The sequence below is a fragment of the Artemia sp. Qi Xiang Cuo genome, chromosome 5 (genome assembly GCF_049724085.1).
Source record: "Artemia sp. Qi Xiang Cuo chromosome 5, ASM4972408v1, whole genome shotgun sequence".
NCBI classification, from domain to species: Eukaryota; Metazoa; Arthropoda; class Branchiopoda; order Anostraca; family Artemiidae; genus Artemia; species Artemia sp. Qi Xiang Cuo.
The window spans coordinates 5928935-5953713 of record NC_142798.1 but is presented as its reverse complement, the minus strand read 5'-3'; the positions used below and the strand labels follow the sequence as shown (position 1 = coordinate 5953713).

General features: G+C 36.6%; 1 protein-coding gene across 4 annotated transcripts in view; it reads left to right on the top strand.

The window, feature by feature from the left end:
* Nucleotides 1-24779, top strand: part of LOC148951742 (sorting nexin-14-like) — a 245188-nt gene that overhangs the window by 181281 nt on the left and 39128 nt on the right. For all 4 annotated transcript variants that reach the window (XM_089088699.1, XM_089088697.1, XM_089088698.1 and 1 more), the window contains 4 exons: nucleotides 5442-5605; nucleotides 7441-7685; nucleotides 12114-12298; nucleotides 20923-21087. In XM_089088699.1, the coding sequence (XP_088944825.1) occupies nucleotides 5442-5605; nucleotides 7441-7685; nucleotides 12114-12298; nucleotides 20923-21087 (759 nt within the window). The remainder of the gene's footprint in view (nucleotides 1-5441; nucleotides 5606-7440; nucleotides 7686-12113; nucleotides 12299-20922; nucleotides 21088-24779) is intronic.

Genomic DNA, 24779 nt, shown 5'->3' with positions numbered 1-24779 from the left:
TTGATCATCAAAACTCTGCCCGATGGTTGTCTGTACATATCAGAGATCTACAGACACTACAGTCAGTCTGCCCATCTGTTTACAGGGAATTCGAAGCAGGAATGTTTGTAGTTTCTGCTACAGGCAAACCATTTTCTTCTATCCCGCTAGACCAAGCGAATGAATTCAACATAAAAAATGTGAAGGGTATTGGAGGGATAAGTGGACTAACACACGATCCACTTGCAATGAGGAGACTCATGATTGCAGCACCGGAAATTGTAAGGATGACTGAGGAATTCCGAAATGTAATGGAACAGCAGACTTCGGAACATCACGAAATGGGATCGGCATTTCAGAAGAGGTTCCAGACAACTACTAAAAACCTTGTAAATACCCTATTAAAATGGGTTAATCCTTTGGAAAGTGTGTATGACAGTCTCGTTTCAATCGACTCCGGTAGAGTACCCCATTCTCGTGCCATCAGTACTTACCGCAGCCTGGAAATTGTTGGCAAATCCTAGTATGAAACTTTTGTGGAAGGGCGTTTTGTAAAACGTACAAAGCCTCTTGATTTACCCATACGCCAAAACAAGAGGCCATTATTTTTAACTCCTATTCCATCATCGATATCGAAGTTGAAATCGACCCTTCAGAAGGCCAAGTCAGATTCGGCCCTATTCGCCAAACTGTATATTGGCTGCAACACCAGAGGCGTTGACTTGGAAGAGTTTTTGAAACATGAGAACCAGCTTTTGCCTCCTTCAATCTCTGATTAGATTAATCTGAGATCCGCCACGAAGTCTAGTATTGTAACTCTGCTTAAAACTTATTATTCTGAAGTTGTGACCGAGAAACCTCTCGCCGATTCCAAGGTTTTTGATGGTGCTGTCCTAGTCCACCTTATAAAGCCAAAAAGCAAGATGCTTGGTGAATATGTTTCAGAAGAAACCTGAAAATACCTTCGTAAGCAGTTCGCAAGTAAAACACAGCGAGTTGACGTCGTCTTTACCGTTTATAAGTCCGACAGCTTGAAAACTTCTACACGAAAAAAGCACGGCAAGGCTATGTATCGGAATAAGGTCGAAGAAAGAACGCCAATTCCAAAAGAAACTGGACTAGTTTCCTTCGTTGTTCAAACAACAAGCCGAGCCCATTCTAGTTAATGGCAAAAAAAGATATGCGATACTGTTACCAATCATTTGTTGTTTTTTTTTTACTTCTAGTGATAGTGCAAGAACTACTATTCCATCTTATTTGGCCGAAATTTATCCCAGCAACCACGAGGAGGGAAATAGCAGGATAGTCCTACACGGCCTTCATCAAAGGCGCTGCAAATAAAAATTCATCACCGTCAGAACGGTTGACTCAGATGTAATTATTCTGCTCATCATAAAGTACTTTCTTATTGGGTTGATAAATAGTAACTAGCCTACGGCCAAGGAAAGAGTTTCCGCTATATTCCTGTTCACGACGTAGCAACTGCACTTTGCGAAGGAAAGGCGGAGTCACTGCTTTTTTTCATGCTCTAAGTGGCTGAGACACTGCACCCGCATTCCTGTGGCATGGCAAAGGAAAGTCTTGGAAATCATGGGAAGCGCACAGTGCCATAATATTGGTGTTCAATCGCCTTTCTTCTCCTCTTCAAGAGCTCACTGAAAACGACTTTGCACAAATTGAAAAGTTATTGTACTTGTATATAACAGATCTAGTGGGAAAGAGTCGGTAAACAAGTTTAGGAAGTATCTGTTCACAAAAAAAGAATCATCCATGGGCAGGCTTCTGCCAGCTCAGGATGCGCTAAACCAGCACATTCGGTGTGCTTGCATTACAGTCCAGGCATGGTCCATTTCTCATCTTGCCATTATTCCCGAAAGGAACCCCAACGATTACGGATGGGAAAAGACGCAATGGGCTTTGGACTCCTCGATGGTCAGCCCTGTCTCATGCTTCTGTCGTTGTCGAGAGCTTATACGATGCAGTTGCAAAAAGCAATGCTCTGGGCTCTACAACAGCAAGAGCAGCTCACTTGATTGCACCGAGTTATGTTCTTACCACGGGTCCTGCCAAGTGTAATTAATTTTTATATTATGTATTTTGACGTCCCTTTTGAGGCTTAAGCCTAACTTAGAATCTCGGTTGTTCAATATGTGATCTGATATCTCAGCGAAGTACCATATTATGTGATAATTATTGCCTTATTTTGTATTCCAATAAATGTATTTTCCAATAAATATGACAATCGAGACAAGCTAGTTAAAGTAGCAAACGGAAATGGCTTTTTTGGTTGCGCATCTCCGAAAAATGTTATGTAGGTCTCTATAGGTGTTCGAAACCCTTCATTCTCTTCGTGTCATTAAGCGTCGTGGCCTCTGCTAGAAACTCGAAATCGAGCTTCGTATTGCATGTTCGATGTCATTTCGAATTATCGCTTGTTTTAAGAAACTAATGTTTTGTAAATTTTTCTATTTTTGCGCTTGAAGCGGGCATTAAGACATGCCAGGACCGAATTCTAGCTTACAGATTCACTTTCTTTTCAACATCACTCAACTCTCAGTATTTCCAACCGTGTTTCTACCAAAGCTGAACTTTTTGCAACAAGCAGATGAATTTTGCGCTATTAGCACACTTTCAACGATTGGAAAGGTGCTAAAATATTATATATAATAAATATTATAAATTAAATATGAATCATCCTTCCCGAAAAAAGACAACAAAACAGAAAAAAAAACACAAACTTAAATTACTCGCCTTACCCCAATCATTAACTGTTAAACAGGCTTTTAGTAGCTTTCTGAAGTTCTGAAAGGCCACTGGATTTGACGATGAATGTTGACTCTGGCGTGAGCAGCTTTCAGTATTTAAAAGCAATGATCCTCTCTACTTTCCATCTTACTATTTATGCTCCAAAGTCAGCTTTCTATCAGTGCTTTTCATACGCAATGCACTTCAATATCTAAAAAGCCACACCCTGTTCCTTAAGATTAGCAGCTTATTGATTAAATTCACTTTCTGAACTTTAGTTTTAAGCTGCTTCGTTTTCTTCTTTGCCGCAACCAGGCAGGCACTCCTCAAAAAAGTTCTCTTTCATCACTCCTAAGATTAGGGGACTTGGTGCTAAGAAAAACTTTAGTAACACTGTTTAAATTTTTTTATAGAAAGGACCAAGTATTGGAAAATAGGGAATTATATGAAAAAAATAGTTGCGAATGTTCTTAGATCTACTGAACGTATTTTTCAAAGATGTTTTCCTATAGTGGATGGCGCAAAGAGTGTTAATGCAACTGTGAGCAGTTTTTAGTCTTCAAGCTGTCTTCCTGCTTTCTTCGCTGCTTTCTTCAAGGTTTCTTCCTGCTTTCTCGGTTATAGAGTCTTACGAGGAGAATAGAATGACTTGATTATACTTTATTGTCTGGATTTATTATTGTGCTTATTGTTGAGTAAGATCTATCAGCTATCTACTATATATGTCTAAGATATTTCTACCTATGCACCAAAGTGAGCTTTCTGTCCCCTCTTTTTATCACGTAATGAGCTGTAATATCTAGGAAGTTATATCCTGCTTATTAAGATCAGCAGCCCATTGGTTAAATTCACTTTTTGAACCTCAGCTTTTTGCTGTTTCAACTTCTCCTTTATTTGCAGCAGTATGGGGCTGTAAACTCCTGTTTAGAAAACTCCTGTTTGTAAAACTCCAGTTTAGAAATCACTCCCCGTTTATCAGAAAGGCTGCTTGTCAGTACGAACTATTTCGCTGTACAAGTTGTCCCGGTTCTGCCGCTGCCTTTGTGGACCTAAAAAAAATCTTAAGGACACCCTAGACGGTTAATGATTTTGATCAAAAACTTCCGTCAATCATTTGATTAAAGCATGATTGACCGTCCAGGAACCTGTTTGACGCTTGAGTCAAGCGTTGATGGTGATTGATAGAAAGTTTGAATGACTTAATCGGTTCCTAGACGGTTAAAGTTCAATCATTTTATTATTAACATATACATGTATATATGTTTTATCATGCTTTATCATGCGGTCAATCATGCTTTAATCAATTGATTGACGGAAGATTTGGATCAAGATGATTGACCGTCTAGGGTGCCCTTTACATGTTGCTTGTTTGCTTATATCTTGTTTTAGAGTCTTCATCTTGAGTTGGAGCAATTATACATAAAAATGAAGGAAGTCGCTAAATTTTCTCTTAATGTAGGGAGGAAACCCATGCCTCCTATGTAGATTAGATGTAGGGCAACCTATCTAATCTAGTATATGCTGGATTAGATGTGAGCTTATGAAGTTTTTCAAGCGGAAGGGGGTGATTCTTTTTTGGGGGGAGGGAGACATCATTGACTAAAAGCAAAAAATGAACAAATTATAAGAAAATTTCAAGATTTCTTTGTATTAAAAGTGCAATAAGTGAGATTTTGAGTTTAGCGTGGTTCCGGATCCAAAATACTCCTAGTTTACTTGGACATTGGACAAAAAAAATTTGAGGTGACAAAACTCCTCAAAATTTTCTTTTTCTAAAGGAAAAATTATAGTCATATTGCTTTCTTCTTATAGAAAGGACAAGTATTGGAAATAGGGAGTTTTATGGAAAATGTAAAATATAGTTCTTTTAAGCAATGTGAAAGGCTAAATTAGGACGTAAGAATTTATAGTGAGGATAAAGTTTGAAGCACAACATAAACCGCGCAGGATATCAGTAGAAAATAAATTACTCATCTGTACTAGAAAGAGCATGTAAAATCAGGACAATTATCTGCCGAATGTCTGTTCAAGAGTTATGACAGAGTGCTATAGCTCAGTTTCGCCATTTAGTTAGATTAATCAAAAAAAGCCTTTTGCACAAAATAAGTTTAAAAAAAAAACAAGTAAAGAACCTTAACTTGTTTTACCCAAGTAAAACAAGTTAAACCAAAAATGAAAAAAAATAGAATCAAATAATCTACCAAGCATACAACTACCACAAATCAGTATCAATAAATATATGAAACCCAAAACAAACATAAATTAAAACAAGTCAAACTCAAATCGAGCAGAAAATAATCTGAATAGGGTTCTAAACCCTATGCTTTCTAAAAGCCAGAGTATAATATGTACTTTACTGAAAAAACTTCAAATGAGTTTACTGAAAAAGACGTGCACTGTCTGTATAATATACATATGCTGGTATTTATTACTTAAAATATTAATTAATTTTTGATTTCTTAAAGTTATAAAGTGAAAACATTAAAAGATTTTTTTTTCAGTAAAGTACAAATTATATTCTGGCTTTTAGAAAGCATAGGGTTTAGATTGAGTGTATGAACTAGCTTGTGTATTAATTTAAAAAGTGAATATTTTTTAGATACTTTTTCAATTTCTTCATTATCTTCTTTTTGCAAATTGTTCTTCAGGATTGACTACCCTTTCTTATTTTCAAAGATAGTTTTTAGTTCTTTAATTTTATTACTTCTTTTTTTAAGATACTCTAGACAACTTTCGCTGGACCGTAGAACGGGAATATTCCGAGTTCTATAACCTTGAGGATCAGCTGACTAAGTTTCATGGAATTTTGCATGACGTTCGTCTGCCGCCAAAGAAATTCTTTGGTTTTCGAAATCACGAATTCCTTGAATCCAAACGCCCTGTGAGTTTCCACTTGCTCTTTACTCTTTCTTTTAATTTTTTCTCCTCTTTTTATTATCTTCCTATTTTTCTATTTTTATATTCTCTTTGTAGTTCTTACCTGCTCTATCAATAGATATTTCTCGAATCTCACGATTTTTACAATCATTTTCACTTTTTATACGGTTTACTAATGTTCTCTTTTTCAATACATTTGTGAGACCACGTTCTAAAACCACATTGGCTACGCATGATATTTGGTATTAAAAAAAAAAAAAAAAAAAAATTAAAGATAATCGAAAAAATAAAAAAATGAGGGTGATTTTTAGTCAGTTAAAAAAAACGAAAACGCAAAGCAGATGTTTCAGCAAAGATATCCGCCAAGCAATTCTCAGCGATCAGCATAGAAAAAAAATAGCGTTGTTATTTTTTTTTTCTGTGATGAGTACTGAGAATGGCTTGGTGGAAATCCTTGCCTAAACATATGCTTTGTGTTTTCGCTTTCGCTTTTTTTAACTGGCTGAAAACCACCCCCGTTTCTAGTTTTTTTTCAAATTATATTTATATTTTTTTAATTAAACGTCAAGACGCTACCTTTGACTAGTATGCCTTTTTTGTGATACAAACTTTTTTTATTTATACCTGAAACTATTGATTCTAAATCATTAACGTTCTAAATAACGTTCTAAATCATTAACGTTCTAACGTTGATTCTAAATCATTGATTTTAAATCATTAACGTTCTCGTTCATGCTTTCTTCCTTTTAAATCCATTCTATTCAAACGTATAGAAAATCAATGGGTGAATCATTTATTGATTTGTTGATTCAAAATAATTTTTTCCGCTGACACAAACACATTAATTTAAGAGTTACAAATTAACGTTTTGAAAGTTTCATTTGCGTTTTGCATTAGTAAAACGAAACTGAAAGATACCAGCGTTAATCTAAAATATTGTTTGTATCTTTCCAGCGCACTTGTTTTCTAGCTCTCTATCTTCTAACAAGTAAAAAGCATATTTAAAAAAAATGTATAATTTTTCACGAAGCGGAAATGGCACTCCATCCGACTGGGGCCGAAAAGAGCGAGCGCCTTTTAGTACTCGTCCATTTTTTTGCTGAGCCCGAGGTTTTCAACCCATAAGGATCCGGTCTGTTTAATGCAAATTGTTGGAAATGATTTTTACATGTCTAAGACTAAGTTATACATGAAATCAAGGTTACACATGCTTACCTTTCTGCTAAGAGATAGTGTTGTGTTGGGATTGGGGAGTGTTGCAGTGTTTAATCCCTCAATTAGGTTGTCCCACCATCGAGATAGAACATTCTTGAATGATTTGAGGGAAACATTTGAAGGGAAACAAAAATCCGAATCATGACTTGCTCGTTTTTTACTGAGCCGTTTTTACATTTTGACTTAGCTCCCAGCTTGGACTTATCTCGTTATTGAACCGTTTCAGAACTGAGCTTGTCTTTACACTGAATAAGAACTTCAATAGTTTTTACATTGAAGAAGGCCTGAGCTTATTTTCGCATTAAGTCAGGTCTTAACTCATTTTTGTGTTTTTTTACCGAGCCTGGAAACCGCTCCTTTTAGCACTGAGCCAACCTGCACCGTAAAACTGCTAATTTTTTAACTAAGTCGAATTTTTGCGATTTTCGCACAATATCACAAAATTCATTTGCTTAGGCTTAGCTCGTAATTGCGTCGAGTCAGGACTTAACTCGTTTTCACACCGAGTCAGGATTTAGCTTGTTTTGCAGCATATCTCTTATGTGTTTTTATGCATTTATTCACTTTAATTTAGTATTTATATATTGATTGTATGTATTTACTTATTTTATTCATTTTTTTCAGATAATGGAATCCTACCTTCGATCTCTGCTCCTTGTTCCTACTCTGAAAGGTAGTGACTCTATATTCTCATTCCTGACTTTAGACAATTTACATGCTGACAATGGGGGCGCTGTAGTGCCAGATCTTGGCTTGGGTAGAATTATAAAAAACGTCCCAGCTAAATTTAGAGGAGAGAAGGGGAAATGCTTGGAACCGTTTTTGATTAATTACACGGCGTCTATTGAGTCCATTAAGCCTCGACCGAGGTAAGTTCTTTTAATCTATCTATTATTCGTTTTAATGCATTAACAAAAACCCAAAAGCAAAAATTGAAGTAGGCTGTAGCTTGTTTCTTAAATTCTTAGAAAGTTTTTGGGAGTAAATTCAAGATATAATCTTTGACTTTTATTAATCTTTGACGTTTCTTCTTTGATTTTTTGGCTGACTGGGTCTTAAAAATTACCATTGTTCTGTGCTATTTCTGGAATGGAGAGGATTAGAAAACTGGTTTGTCCTTCTTAAGAAAAGTATTATTAAGGCGAATTGCTCAAATATATACAGCCTTGATAGGGCTCATTAATGAGTGTCAAATTACTTGATTTTTTGTCGGCCTTTTCTTTATTTTATTTTATTTATTTATTTATTTTTTTTAATATGCTGGTTTTAAGAAACGACCTAGACATGGATTACAAAACGAAAAGGCAAATAAATTTATTAACATTTTATAAATTTATATTTTATAAATTTATTAATAAAAATGTCTTATAAGGCCCTTATTTGGGCAAAAGATCCATTTATAAAGGTTCATCAAACTAGCAAGACCAACTTTCAAGCCTATGAAAAGACAACACTTACATCTTCTTTCAACAATCATCAGGGAAACCTATTGGGTTGTACATGATGATTGTTCCAATTTTTATTGCCACTAATACTACTAACCTAACAACTTGCTGCAGCACTAAACCCCCTGAGGCCAACACAGCTACAGACGGTCATCCCTCCGACACTCTCCTTTACACCCTCTGAGCAAGTTCTAATTTTCCTTACGATCTACTCGCATCCCATTCAGGGATGACCTGCTTTTTGTTTGGCCTTAGATGATTGGCTCAAAAGTAGGATCTGCATCCGCAGAACGTGTCCTAGCCATCTTAACCTTTATCTATTACCACTATATTAATTAATTAATTCCAATCGCAGTTACAACAAAGTATGAAACATAAAGAAACTTTGAATAAAATGTTGGACTAGTAAAACCATCATAATCATCGTTTAAAATCCCCACAGTCATCATAAGAAAACTATTCAAAGATTATGGGAATAGAGATTCACGTTCTGATCAAACGTGAAAGGCTTTCTAGGAAATGTTTGTTAATTTTCGACGTAACACCTTTAAATTTGGTGTTGTTTTGTTAGACAGAGAAGTAAACAAGTAAACATTCAAATGGGGATAAATCTATTTATTTAGACAGTGAAAAAACAGGTACAAAAGTCCAGATATTTCGATCACATATACACCGACCGTCTTCAGTAGAAATACTACTACTACTACTAACAACTCACCGCAGCACCAAGCCACCTGAGGCCAACACAGCTACGCATGCTCCTTCTCCACCCCAATCTATTCAAAGCCTCCCTTTTTACACCCACCAACGAAGTTCCCATTTCCTTTAAATCTTTCTTTATGAAGTCCTCCCACCCCAGACGGGGACGACCTGCTTTCCGTTTAGCCCTAGACGGTTGGCCGAAAAGAACAATCTCCGGCAATCTGTCATCCTTCATCCGCACAACGTGCCCTAGCCACCTCAACCTTTCTTTCAATATAGCCCTAGAGAGTGGTACTGAACCTCAGTTTTCGTAAAGCCTATTGTTTGAAATACGGTCAGTCAGCCGAGTACCCAGAACAGTCCTTAAGCAATATCTCTGGAAAACATCTAGCAAATCTTCATCCGCTTTTTGGAGCGTCCATGCTTCAGAGCCATATTTGACCACTGTCATCACTGTAGCTTCTAATATTCTAATCTTGGTTTTCAGACTTATCTTCCTATTCTTCCAGACTTTTTTTTACTGCGAAAAAACACCCTGAGCCTTGGCTATTCTGTTTTTAACATCTTCACTGCTCCCACCATCTTTACTAATAATACTACCAAGGTAAGTGAAGCTGCCCACCTGGTCAATCTTTTCATTACCCAACGTCACATTTTCATCTCACTTTTTCCTAGCCTTAGTGACTTAGTCTTCCTAACATTAATTTTGAAACCAATTCTAGCACCCTGAACTCGCAAAACCTCTAAAACTTCATTCATTTTGCTCAAACTTTCATCTAGGATGCTTAAATCATCAGCATAATCCAAGTTCAGAAGACTTTTTCCTCCCCATTTGATTCCGTGGTCTCCCATTGCCTTTCCTGGTTGAGTAAATGTTTACTGGGTTGCTCTCATTTCCCCACATATAGTGGAAGGCAAGGCTTTCCCCATTTGAAAGTTTCTTTGTTCATGTTTGTTAATCTTCTTTCAAGATTTGTTCATTGCTCAGCCAGGTATTCCATTTTATTGCTGATATTGACTTTTTCATAACATAACCAGACCTTACGTAACATGAAATACTAAGAAAATCTTGAGTCTACTTGGCACTGTGTACGTTGCAGATGGTAAATTTACGTAAAGGCAGAAGTTCAATAGCGTGGCATGAAAGAACCATTATCATCATGCAAGAGCAATGTTAATGTACCACTTCATGCCCAAATACTATAGTTTTTTTTGACAAACTTTTGTTTGTTTTTATTGCCGTTCGAAAATTTGCCTACTGGGTTTGCCTACTGGAAGATACAAAGGACTTAGCTATATCTTCGTTATTCTGCGCACGTTATACCACAAAAGGAAGAAAGGAGCAAAAACTTACGTATTCATAGATTTCTTCCGTTTCTTCGTTTTGTTGTTTAGTGTTTATTCATCTTTTTGCAGTATTTTCTTGTTCGCTGTCTTAATTTAAAGTTTTATCCGTTATTATATATTTTTATTGCATTTTAGGGGACAATATACAAATTATGAGTTTCTAACATAAATTATTAAGTAGATTAGGTAAAATTGACCTGGAAATATACACTATAAATCTATATATTGAAAAGTAAGTTATTGAATTCATGCTATAAAATGTAAATTCTGTTCCGGCGGATTGAATGTTTTCCGGATCTCCTCGAATGCTCCAATGTCCTTGGACGTCTTCTATGATGGGTTGTGAATTAAAAAGAATAAAATTTAGTAATGAAGACCCAAAAAAATGGCTAGTGCAAAACTTGTTTAGTCTTGCGTCTACTCTTCACGATTGTTTGACACGATCTTCTCAGTTGGTGCGAAGACCAGCTATGGTCACATCTAGGTCTAGGTTTTCAATTCGCCATGTTGTTCCGTTAGTTTGGGAGAGTTTGCCAGAGGATTTGATGATTGTTGGGGGGTTTGCAGGAATTTCGTAAGTTGCTAAAGAACCATTGTTTTGATGTGTATATTTTGGATGGATTATTCTGGGCAAGATAAGTTTTTGAGGAGGGTTTAGTTGCAACTAAGTGTGAGTATAAATATTATATATTTTTGGGTGTTGTGTGGAGGTTCGTTGGTTTTCGGGTCCGGTAAGTTGAGCTCTATTTTTTTTTTTTTTTTTTTTTTTTTTTTTTTTTTTTTGGTTTGGTTTATTGATTTAGGATGGTTTTCTCCCGCACAAGCATGCTTCAGGCAATCGATGATGTATACTTTATTTTGTTTTAAATAAACCCAGTGTTACTACTTGCACCTTTGGTTAAAAAAAAGATCCTGATAGTTTTTTCCCATAGTTGATTTAAAAGCTCACAAAAATCAAAGATGAAATCTTGAGCCCGCGTTTAATTAGCAACTTTGTTGACACAGCAAGTTGTTGATAATCTCGGAGACCAAATTGCCTTTCTACGACGATAAATAAAAGTAGTTCTACTACTGATGGCGGTCACTGCATATGTGATCGAAATATCTGGTATTTTTTTGTGAATTTCTATCACTGTTTGTGAAACACTGTCTATTAAAAGGATTTTATCCCTATTTGAATTTTTGTTTATCAACAAGTTGTTGTTTTGATTGTTTCTCTGTCGGCTGGTCGGGCAATCGATTTGTAAAATTTTAAGATTATGTCGTCTTTTTGTGATAAAAAATTTGAAATTACCGACAAAAAAAAATGTATTCTATATGCTATATGCATCAACAACAAAAGTAAAATACCCATACGATGTCAACTTCGTAATGCTTTCTAAAACACGGCTTGGTTACGCCTCTTATACCAAGTTATGTGCCTCTTGGATTATATGGTGTACCTTCTGATTGCACAGTGGATCAATATTCTGCTTTGAAATGCAGGATCGATCTCCGCTGGCGCTGGGTTGGATGACTGGCTGGCTACCCGTTCCGTTAAAAAAGACCCAGCAGCCGAAACATCGATTTGGCGCCTTATGCGCCATCAATGGCTCTGAAGGATGCTTTAGCTTTATTACATACTGTATTTATTATGTATTACGTAATTCATCTTACGTTATTCGTAATGTATTTATTTATTTCTTAATTCAAGTTATTTTGCATTACATTGTGTTTTGTATTCTTTTGTAATGCTAGCTGAAACGCGGCTTGGTTGTACCTCTTATAATAACACAAAAGTATTATCCAAAGTTTCCATTGCAGTCGTCTAGATGTTAGGGAAGCAAACTTAGAAGAACATTTACCACCTCGGAAAGACTTAAAGCATAGCTCATATGGTAATAATGCATACGAAATACGTGCATCCTGGGACCGGGCGGATGTAATTGAGCTCAAACCTGCCAACCGTATATCACTTAGAGGCTACTGTGACGCTTTTCTTCATTTATGTGAGTACTTTACCAGATATATCCTTTACTTGAAAGTGGAGGGGCCAAGGCTGTACCCTAGATTTTTTTTTCGAGGAGCTTTTACTCAATTTTTTTTTTTTTGGGGGGGGGGGAGTTTTACCCACACAAAAACTAAAAAAACGCATACGAAATTTGTTTATATCCATTTCTGTTCACTTTTTTTACGAGTCAAACAAACATTTCGGGGGGGGGGGGTTCAAACCCCCCTAACTTCCCTTTGGGTACGGCCTTGGGAAGGGCCTATTGTCCTCCTGAACCCCCTCTCCACTGTAAGATGAAATTCTACTAACGCTTTACTGAAAGCTTTTTAGACGGAAACAAATATAGAAACGTGGTAACAACTAATTTTTATTTACAAACTAAAACATTTGAACTGTAAAATTTATTGCGACCAAAGCTAATACAAAAAAATAAACACTTTCGTTCTATGTAGGTAGTAAAGACGGCAATTTTTTTTTATTGTGACTAAAATTGTTTGAATTCCACAGCTCATCGTGGTCTACTACCCGACCTTGAGAGCCACTCTTACTGAAGGACCAGTCACTAGACTTCGACAAATAAAAAATAATTTTCCACAGTTAATGACTTACCCAGCCTCTAGTACCGAGAGATATTGCAAATCATAAGTCCCTATTTTACTCAATATTTTAATAATGTTACCCTAACAAACATTTATTGTTTGATGCAGTTTGTTTTAGTTCTTTTCCTGTGAGTGTTTTTGGATGTACTAACCATTTATATTTCTATTCTTCTGATGTATTCCGTATAGGCGGTCAATATTTTAACTGTGAAAATTGATTCTTGACTTATATTTTTTTTTTTTTTTATTGACTCATTTCAATTTATTGACCTTGAAGCAGTACTTGCTGCCTTAATAATTTTTGTTGGTATTTATTTGTTTTCTTTCTATTTTGATCCTTGTTTTGGGTCTTTGTTAGCTCATTTTGTTAGTTAGCTACAATAGCTCTTGCTATTCTAGTGAATCAAATTCTATTCTATTGTACTTCTTAGTTATCATATTATTATTATTATTATATCACATTCTCATATATTATTATTAGCATATATATTTTTAGCATATATTATTAGCACATTCTCAGCCTAAACAAGAGAAGTCTAAACAGCCTAAACATTCATAAGCCCTAAATCGTACTTAATCCACGATTGTCAACGATTAAGTACTTAATCGTCTATTTCATTTTTCCATCTCTGAGGATGAGTTTCTGAAACTCCCAAAAAGTCTAGCTCAAAACTTGTATATTCGTCACTCGAAATATCAATCCTGCAAGTCTTTCAGTCTCGTAACGCTCCGTGTCGCTCGTTTCTTACTATAAAAAATTATTAAAGGAATAAGGGCCATAATGAAAGAAAGAGAAATGAGTCGTGCAGGTCAGGGAAAACCGCTTTTAGTAGAGCGGAGACCAACTTATCCTACAACGTCGGAAGTGCTAAATCTTGTTATACCCATCCTAATATGCCTGTTCTGACGCTGTTTCATAGGCTTTATAAACTTCTGGAAATGAAGATTATCAAGTAGTCATGTCTATTTCTCAAAAGATGTAACACCCGTGTGAACAAAGAAGAGAACGTGTGACGTAAGAGATGTAACACCCGTGTGAACGTGTGAACAAAGAAGAGAAAATATAATAAATGGAAAAAAAAAATAAAAAACAGTAAAACGATCTAAACGATGTAACTCCCGATCGAACTATGAAACAAAGAAGAGAAAATATAATAAATGAAGAAAAAAATAAAAAACAGAAAAACGAGGGTAGTGTCAGCCAGTGGAACAACAAGGAGAGAAACTAAGCACATATTTCGACAAGGACCTCCGCCAAGTTGTCCTCGGTGCCAAAAAAAAAAAAAAAATCGGATTTTATTTTCTCTTCTTTGTTTCATAGGTCATGTAGGTTATAGCCAGTTTGGTTTTAGAATGTATTTACCCATGGTATAAATACTTATATATAAGAAAACAAATGAAAGCAAAGACTGTCGTAGAATTTGGAACGAGCAGGAATTATCTCAAGAATAAAGATCATCAGTATCTCAGATGGATCTCGTCGGCCTTAGTACCCAAACTTGAACTCTATGGTCTTAATGGATAGTTTTAAATAAGAAATTTCTCAAGAATGAAAATTTGTCCTTCCTCGGGTTCTTTAGCCCATTATGGACCTAGAGACTCTATTGCGAAACGGCTGAGCCTATATGATAAGATCTTATGGTCTATGGTCTTAATGGATAGTTTAAAATAAGAAATTTCTCGAGAATGAAAATTTGTCCTTCCTCGGGTTCTTTAGCCCATTATGGACCTAGAGACTCTATTGGCACGCGGATGAGGCTCAGCGTCTGCCATCATATAGACTTTATCTATAGATGTGATGATAAGAAAAAATATAATCATGTAGGCTCAGCCGCTGAGCTTACATGATAAGATCTTATGGTTTGTGGAATTTATAATCTAATTGATAAGATATTACATGCAACAAATACGGAGACAAAAAAAAATTTAAAAAACAAAACAAAGGAGGTTTATTTTCTCCGCGTGAATAAAACGAAGAAATCAAGCAGACATTTTCGATGGTTCTGGCCTCTCTTGTGCCCGATGCAAAGTCTTGACATGCCCCTCCCCCCCTCCTATCTTCCACAAAATTTTCAGACCAAATGTTAACAAAACTTTCATTTATTGACAAAATTACGTTTTAGATAGATAAGATAAGATAAGTTTTATTCTTCATTAAATACACATACAATATTAGATGTTATAAATCCCTCAAAGGCTCATTGGCCTGTACAAAGAGGGAAGACATATGAATTACATACTCAAGGATAAAAAACAAAAGAAAATTTAAAATGATCACTTACTCACATATGAAGGAGAAGAAAAGAAAATATAAATAAAATAGAAACTATAGAAAAAATTTGAATAAATAAACTAAATTAATTAATTATATTAAATAGACTAAAAAAAAAAAAAAAAAAAAAAAAAAAAAAAAAAAAAAAAATTATTACTATAAGCGAATTCCTGTCGTCGAAACAGACTGTAATTATTAGACTGTAATAAAATGGTGCGAAAGCAATAAAATTTAACCTGTCTTCATGAATGCTACTCCTTAGTGAACTATACAAGTTTCACCAATAAAAAATGATAATCATACCTGAGGCCTGGGAGTCATAGCGCAGAGAAAACCACCATAAAACAAACTAACCATTCAGGGGACATCAACTCCACAAAAAAAAAAAAAAAAAAAAAAAAAAAAAAAAAAAAAAAAAAATTTATTCAGTTTGATTCTTAACTAAATGGCCCTTAAGAATCCTCTTGAAAGTGCCAAACGAGTGACATTTCTGTACTGAAAAAGGCAGGGAGTTCCAAACCTGATGACAAGCGATGAGAGGATTGAAATCTGACCGCACAGTGGGAATAGGAGGAATGCAGATATTATGTGACGAACGAAGGTTATATGGAGCTGAATCAGAAATAAACTGAGGAGTTTTTTGAAGAGATTTTGGAAGATTGCCATGAAGCTGATGAAAAACAAAACAAGCACAAGAAAGAATGTAGATAGACTGTAGATTTAGACGCGGTATTGTTTAATAACTGTGGGTGTCAATAACCAGACGCCGTGTTTTATAATAAATGACATAAAGCGACCGCAGTGTAGAAGGAAAAGTAGACATCCATACTATGGGGCAATAAGAGACATATGACTGGACAAGGCAGAAAAAAAGAAGCTTCAGAATAGATCCAGGAAAGATGTGTTTGAGTTTTCGAATGACACCCAAACTCCGTGAGACCTTAACCCTAATCATGGCTATATGGTGTCTAAACGAAAGGTTCTCATCAAGCAGGATACCAAGAAATCGGACCAACCGATTCTTTGGTCTACACAAGAAGCCTTGTGACACCTGAAGCTGTGTCAGTTGAGGGAAACCTACACCAATTCGAGGAAAAATAAGAAAATGTGACTTTGTAACATTCAATGCCAAGTAATTTGCCTCAAATTAAGAAACTACACTCTCAAATATTGCCACCAGATTACACCTGACATCACATTCCGTCCTCCCTAGAGTCCCAAAAGGGCTGTCGTAAGTAAAAGCAACAAGGCGCTCTTCAGTAGAAGTAGCATTGGGACACAAAGGAACATCCGGATGACACAGATTGCAGCATACCAGAGGACTGGTGTTATTGACTGCTGAAATCAGATCATTGACATAAATCATAAATAAAATGGGGCCAAGAACAGATCCCTGGGGGACACCATATTCTACTTCAGAAGGGCTTCTGACAAGCGGATCAATTGAAATAAGTCTACCATACATATATGATTCAAAACAAGAGAAAACATTTGATCTTATACCAATATGCGATAATTTCCAAAGAAGAATATGATGAGTCAAAGAATCAAAAGCTTTACGAACATCCAAAAATAAAGCTGCCGGGATAAGACCAAAATCTATTGCCGAATGAATGAAATTCAAGAGAGATGCGCAAGCATGCTCTGTAGAGTGATTCGCTCGGAATCCAAACTGGAAATCATGGAAAAAGTTTTTGACATCCAGAAAACTAAGAAGCCTGGATAGCATAGCTTTCTCAAAAATTTTGCTGAAAACAGATAGAAGAGAAATTGGCCTATAATTAGCAGGATCACTCCGGGACCCACCTTTATACAGCACTATAACCTTAGCTCGCTTGAGTGATTCAGGGAAAATTCCATTCACGAAAGACAGATTGACAAGCTTAGTCAATGGTGACAGAATAGTGGGAAGAACGGCACGGATAACCCTTGTAGGAATTCTGTCTGGCCCTGAAGACGATGAACCTTTAAGTGCATTTACGATCCGAGCTACCTCAAACTCAGAAACAGGGTTCAAAACCATTGACTTTAAACATAGGGGTCCAAGATAGGCTCTGAAATCACAACGAGGAGTTGTAGAGCTCACAGATGAAGCAGTCGCTTTTCCTATATTAGCAAAATAAGACGTAAGCTCTAGCTGAACATTTTATTATCCTTTGACAGTTTTATCGTCAACTATAAGCGTTGTTGGAACTGAAGGCGGAGGGGGAGTAGGTTTAAGTACAGAATTAATAATTTTACATGTCTTCCCAACATCCTTTCCACACTCAGAAAATTTCCTGTGATAATACTGAGACTTGGCCTTCCGACACAGAGAATTAAATATATTCCTATAAGCCTTGAACCGCTGATGATGAGAAGCAGATGACGAAGCCTTATATAGTTTCCACAGATAATTTTTCCTTTTCCAGCTTTTATGGAGACCTGGAGTCATCCACGGATTCAGCAGTACTATCCTTTTCGAGGTATGAGGCGTTAGATTCTAGTGGCAAACTTCTAGGATACCTTCTTTTACTGAATCATAAAAGAAATCAAAAGAGCGGTTAAAATCCGATTCAGAATCCAAACTATCCCATGACTGATCAGTCAAACGAGATTTAAGTAGACTGATATCACTGACACCAAAACGGAAAAATGGGAGATTAGATGGCGAAACTTTACACTGCGATCGATTAGCAGTCCTATACCGTGAAATAGCAGGGAAATGATCAGAAATATCACTAATCATCACCGAATTATCTAAGACATCCAGTGACGAAAAAATATTATCAATAAGTGATTCATGCATCTCAGTAACTCGGGTTAGTATACAAACTGAAGGTAGAGCTCCCGCAGAAGGCATCATTGACAAAAAATCTGCAGCCGAAGCAGAATTTTGATCCAGCAGGTTAATATTGAAATCCCCCATAAGGATTAGTTCGCAAGGATGCTTTTGGAGTAAGTCCAAAACCTCTTCTAGAATTTTCATAAACGAAGGAATAGATCCACTAGGGGATCTGTAAACCAAGCCAACAACTAAATTCTTACAACCTGACTTAATCTCAATAAAAAGGGATTCAAAGAGTCCTTCCTCATTTCTACTCAAATCACTTCGGAAATTATATACAAGATGATCGGCAATATACAGGGCAAGGCCACCTTTCGCCATCTGTTTCCGGTTCATCCTCTCCATCCTAAATCTTTGGATATCTAAAAGCATATCCTTTTTTGAATCCAGGAAAGTTTCACATAATCCAATAACATCCGGAGTTCCATCACTGACGATCCGTTTCAGCTCATCAAAAGAGGAACACAGTCCCTGAATGTTTAGGTGAAGCACAGAGAAAATACCATCTTGTTTAGAAGAGGCAGAACCACTTAATTGCGAAACATACTTACTTTCAATAACCGATTTAGGATCATTATAATTCCTATTCCTACTTCCAACTGAATTATTAATTATACTTTCTATATCTAAAGGATTATTTTGTAACTCAACAAAACGTTCCCCCAAAGAGTGAACATCACCCTGGTCACTAAAAGAATTAATCATTTTACTTACGGTGGGTAGTAAATCCGCTCCGCGACCAAACTCACCAGACCAAAGGTTAACGACTTCACAGCAGAGCTATGGTATCTATGCAGAAGAAAAATATTAACATCGAAAAATGACACAACCGAAGTAATAGAAAGAAAAAAAAAAAAAAAAAAAAAAACAAACAAACATAAAAGAAAAAAATTAACCAAAAACTAGTGAATTGGTATAGATAAAAAAAAGAAAAGGGACAATAAACAAACAATCCATGAGAAAAAAAAAAAAAAAAAAAAACAAAAAAAAAAAACAGACAGAAAAAACAAACAAAAAAAAACAACTAGATACAGTCAGCGAGATACCTTATTTTTTTTATTGGAGTCCCGTCACTAGGCTTTGCCAATATTTGACCCCGGTCAGACCAAGCATTCCGGTGACCGAATTTGTCTTTCGCCGCATTCAAAATATCTCGTCTCTGCTTGGTCAGATATTCAACAACCAAATTACCACTAAAGGTCAACTTGAATTTGGCCTTGAACACTTTACAAGCAACGCTTTTGCTCGAAAACTTCACTATTATCGGAGCGACCCCTTGGAATAGATGGAACCGCCTGAGTTGAATCAGCTGTAGCAGCATTATTCAGTCTAAGTCTATACACGTTCACGACCTCATTTGTACTAATTTCAGGCAAAGACATCTTCTGATTAATAGTTAGCAACACAGCAGAACGAGTGTCAACACCAGTTTTCTGCCTAACACCGTGAAAAACCAGGCTGTCTAGTAGTGATTCTTGTTCATAACTATCCAACTTATTCTCAAGCCTGTTCAGTCTGTCCTCTAAACTTTCAAGTTCATTACTCAGTCCCTTTAGCGACTTATCAATTCTCTGAAACTTGGGGTTAAATTCAATCGTGAGAGCATCATAAATTTGACTAGCAATAAGCTCAGTCGATTCCTTAAGAGAGTCTGAGCTAGCCAGTTTTTCCGAAACTTTTTGAGTTATACTGTCCATCAGGTCATTTTTGGTTTTATCCAGTTCAGCTCGGGTAGCTACAAGTTTCTGTTGTATCGGGCTAATACTGCTAGATAATGCTAATGCTGGGCCATTTGCTCTGCTCTTATCATTACCTCTCATCGCAAGGTATGTTTTTGATAGTCTCATGTAAATATCAGGCGTAGTAGCAAGCTCTTCAAAAGCTTTTTTTGAAGAAGGAGCGGACAAATTAACAGTGGTAGGATCATAAATCTGGAGATTTGCAGCCACGAGGCGAAATTCATCATGCGATCCATAGCAAAATGCCGTATAAACTGGCTTGCCTCGTGTATCTTTACCAGCTTTGATTATTCTTACTGGCCAGAGGGGATAATCCTTGAACTTCACAAGAGCAAGATCAAACTGTTTAAAAGCCATGATTGTCAGTAGCAAGATAAAAAAAGCAAAAGACTTATCTTGACGTGAGGACAAACAAAATATTCCAAATAAATATTCAAGAAGTCTAGCACCAGTCAGCTAATGTATTAACCAACACAGGTAATCACTCGATTTGTACTTCACACCATCGTTGAAATGAAATTAGGTCTTGACTCTGTGGTATTTTCCACGGAGGCCGGGGGGGGGGGGGGGGTAAACAACAGCCCCCGTTAACAATTGGGGGTTGGATGTAAAAATTATCCAAAATCTAAATGAATATCCTGAATCTAGGTCACTTTAACCCACAGCAAAATGTTACGAAATAACAGTCACTGAATTAGCTACTGACTCTAATTGATTCCGGATATAATCCTTTTTCAACACTTGTTCAAAACTGGTATTTAATCTTTTTGAAAGAACAAATTGGTCTTCGCAGGTCAGAGACTGAATAGCAACTGAAAATTTGCTATTTTTGCTATTTTAATTTATTATCTAAATTATTATTATGTCATTATTTTTAGTTTATTTTTGTTTTATTAATTTATTAATTATTTTAATGTATTAACTTTACCCTCTACTTTATTTTAATTAAAATAAAAATTTCAAAAGCTACAAAAAGATTATAACCGTTAAATTGTTTATTTGAAATTTTGGACCCCCAAAATTTGTGTGCCCGGGGTAAGTTTCCCCTCTGTTTCTCCTATAAAATATCCTCTGATAAAGACTTCTGATAAGCCGTCTACTGTTCACAATAAAAAATAAAATTTTGTGTAACTTAGAATTAGTTTTGTCTTTTTACTTTTATTTGTTTTATATATAATTTTTTAGGTGTTCGATGTTTCCAATTCATGGACTGGCAACTGTCTTTGCTACTTGGTGTTCAAACAGTAATGTCAGATATCATAGACAGGAAACTAAGCCTCTGGATATCAAATAGACTTGAGCAGCTCTTAGATCCTGAAAAAGTTGGCTATTTAATTACTCTAATTAATGGTATGCACACACACTATTTTTAGTAATTTATAAATTATGTCTATTATGAAGTATACGGTTTGATTTTAACGCGCTATATTTATTTTTTTTTTGCATATACCTTATTTATTTCTTTTTTAAAAATATTTATTTTTTAAATTGTTTGTAAATACCTTTCGCAAGCAAATGTTGCCAAACTTTCGTTTCTTGTAAATCAAAACTTGATGCTGCAATAAGAACTAAAATCACAGAAAATACACATATTCCAGGAAACTGACTGCAATGTTCAACACAAAACTAAAATCGAAGAAAAAAAATGTTGTAAAAAATTGAACTATTCTCAACCGAAATTCTAAAAAATTGAATTGTTATATTAATATGCACATCCAAAGAATTGGTTTTTTACAGTGGTTCTAAATATGTAATTTTTTTCAATTTTCAAATTACTCATCAAAATTCATGAGTATAAGAAAATTTACCTAATTTCAGAAAAAGGGGCACTGTTACTCTGATTTCAAACCCCTATCTACAAAACGAAAAGGATGGTCACGGGTGTAAATTTAATTAGTTTGTAAAAAAAAAAGTCAAAACATCAGTACAAAAAGACTAAATTTAGACTTAGCTCCATTCACTTTGCTAAAGACTCACCAATTACCTACCAGCGACTAGCCAGCCAAATTTTTTTTAACTGAAATGGTTCAGACTATCATAGGCAGCGCACTAGCGCTGCCTAAGTAAAGAACGATGTGGGCACACTGTGTTGTTTTTTTTTTTTTGCTCTCCATACCCGGGCACTTACTATCGAAGGAGTTGTCATAGGAAGTTAGAAAAGGGCTCATTCGACTGCAAATTGGAGTGGCTAGTGCCCTTTTTAATAGTCGAAAGTGATTGGAGGGCATCTAGCCCCCCCCACCACGCCGATTTTTCCCCCAAACACATCCAATTCTAAGCTTTTGATAGCCAATTTGTTCAGCATAGTCAATTTCTAGATAGAAAACTTGTTTTTGTATAGTGTATTCCCCCAAAACCTTCGGGGCCAGGGTTGTAATCTATGCGCTAAGGGCGTGTGAGGTTTTTTATAGAAGTTGTTATCGTAGAAACTAAAATACAGGCTTATTCAATTGGAAATTCGAAGGGCTAGTACCCTTTTTATTATTCAAAAGTGATTGGAGGGCAACTAGCCCCCCCCCCAATGCCCCTCACTCCCCCAAACACATCCAATCAAAATTTTGAGATAGCCATTTTGTTCAGCGTAGTTGATTTCCAGATATAAAGTATATTTTTTAGGAGGACACTCCCCCACAACTCTCAGAGATATGGTTTTAAGTTCTTCCCTGGGGGCATATAAGGTTTTTATAGAAGGAGTTGTCGTAGAAACTTCAAAAAAGGCTCATTCGATTGGAAATTCAAAGGGCTAGTGCCCTTTATAATAGTCGAAAGTTATTGGAGTGCAACTAGCCCCCCCCCTCCCCGAACGATGTGGGCACAATGTGTTGTTTTTTGTTTTTTTTTGTCCATACCCGGGCACTTCGTATCGAAGGAGTCTTTTTAGAAACCTCGAAAGTTATAAAAACCTTATATGCCCCCAGTGCATAACTTAAAACCCTTGCCCTGAGGGTTGTGGGGGAGTGTCCTCCTCAAAAACATATTTTCTATCTGGAAATCAACTAGGCTGAACAAAATGGCTATCTCAAAATTTTGATTGGATGTATTTGGGGGCGTTGTCTACGAAGGCGACAACGCCTTCGTAGAAGGCTTTTAAGTTATGCCCTGGTGGCATATAAGGTTTTTATAGAAGGTGTTGTCGTAGAAACTTCAAAACAGGCTCATTCGATTGGAAATTCAAAGGGCAAGTTCCATTCTTAATTTTCAAAAGCGATTGGAGGGGAACTAGCCCCTCCCCCACGCCCATCATTCTCCCAAACACATCCAATTAAAATTTTGAGATAGCCATTTTGTTCAGCGTAGTTGATTTCCAGGTAGAAAATACGTTTTTGAGGAGGGCACTCCCCAACAACCCTCAGGGCATGGGTTCTAAGTTATATCCTGGGCTTTTTATGGTTTCTATAGAAGGGGTTGTCATAGAAACTTCAAAAGGGGCTCATTTGATTGGAAATTCAAACGGCTAGTGCCCTTTTTAATTATTGAAAGTGGTTGGAGGGCAACTTGCCCCCCCCCATACGTCCATCATTCACCCAAAGACATCCAATCAAAATTTTGAGATAGCCATTTTGTTCAGCGTGGTTGATTTCATGATAGAAAATATGTTTTTGAGGAGGACAGTCCCCCACAACCCTCAGGGCAAGGGTTTTAAGTTATGCCCAGGGGGCATATTAGGTTTTTATAAAAGGCGTTGTCGTAGAAACTTCAAAAAAGGCTCCTAGCCCCCCCCCCCCCCTATCCCACGCCCATCATTCCCCTAAACATATCCAATCAAAATTTTGAAATATCCATTTGGTCCAGCGTAGTTGATTTCCACATAGAAAATATCTTTTTGAGGAGGACACTCCCCCACAACCCTCGGGGCAAGGGTTTTAAGTTATGCCCTGGGGGTATATAAGGTTTTTATAGAAGGTGTTGTCGTAGAAACTACAAAAAAAGGCTCCTTCGATTGGAAATTCAAAGGGCTAGTGCCCTTTTTAATAGTCGAAAGTAATTGGAGGGCAACTAGTCCCCCCCACGCCCATCATACCCCCAAACACATCCAATCAAAATTTTGAGATAGCTATTTTGTTCAGCGTAGTTGATTTCCAGATAGAATATATCTTTTTGAGGAGGACACTCCCCCAAAACCCTCGGGGCAAGTGTTTTAAGTTATGCCCTGGGGGCATGTAAGGTTTTTATAGAAGGCGTTGTCGTAGAAACTTCAAAAAAGTCTCTTTCGATTGGAAATTCAAAGGGCTAGTGCCCATTTTAATAGTCGACAGTGATTGGAGGACAACTACCCCCCCACCCTACGCACATCATTCCCCCAAACACATCCAATCAAAATTTTGAGATAGCCATTTTGTTCAGCGTAGTTGATTTCCAGATAGAAAATATCTTTTTGAGGAGGACACTCCCCCACAACCCTCGGGGGAAGGGTTTTAAGTTATGCCCTGGGGGAATATAAGGTTTTTATAGAAGGCGTTGTCGTAGAAACTTCAAAAAAGGCTCTTTCGATTGGAAATTCAAAGGGCTAGTGCCCATTTTAATAGTCGACAGTAATTGGAGGACAACTACCCCCCCCTACGCCCATAATTCCCCAAAACACATCCAATCAAAATTTTGAGATGGCCATTTTGTTCAGCGTAGTTGATTTCCAGATAGAAAATATGTTTTTGAGGAGGACACTCCCCCACAACCCTCGGGGCAAGGGTTTTAAGTTATGCCCTGGGTCCATATAAGGTTTTTATAGAAGGCGTTGTCGTAGAAACTTCAAAAAAGGCTCATTCGATTGGAAATTCAAACGGCTAGTTCCCTTTTTACTAGTCGAAAGTTATTGGAAGGCAACTACTCCCCCCCCCCCGAACGATGTGGGCACAATATGTTTTTTTTGTGTTTTTTTTTCATACCCGGGCACTTTTTATCGAAGGAGTTGTCGTAGAAAGTTCGAAAAGGGCTCATTCGATTGCAAATTGGAGTGGCTAGTGCCCTTTTTAATAGTCGAAAGTGATTGGAGGGCAACTAGCACCCCCCCCCCCCACCACGCCGATTATTCCTCCAAACACATC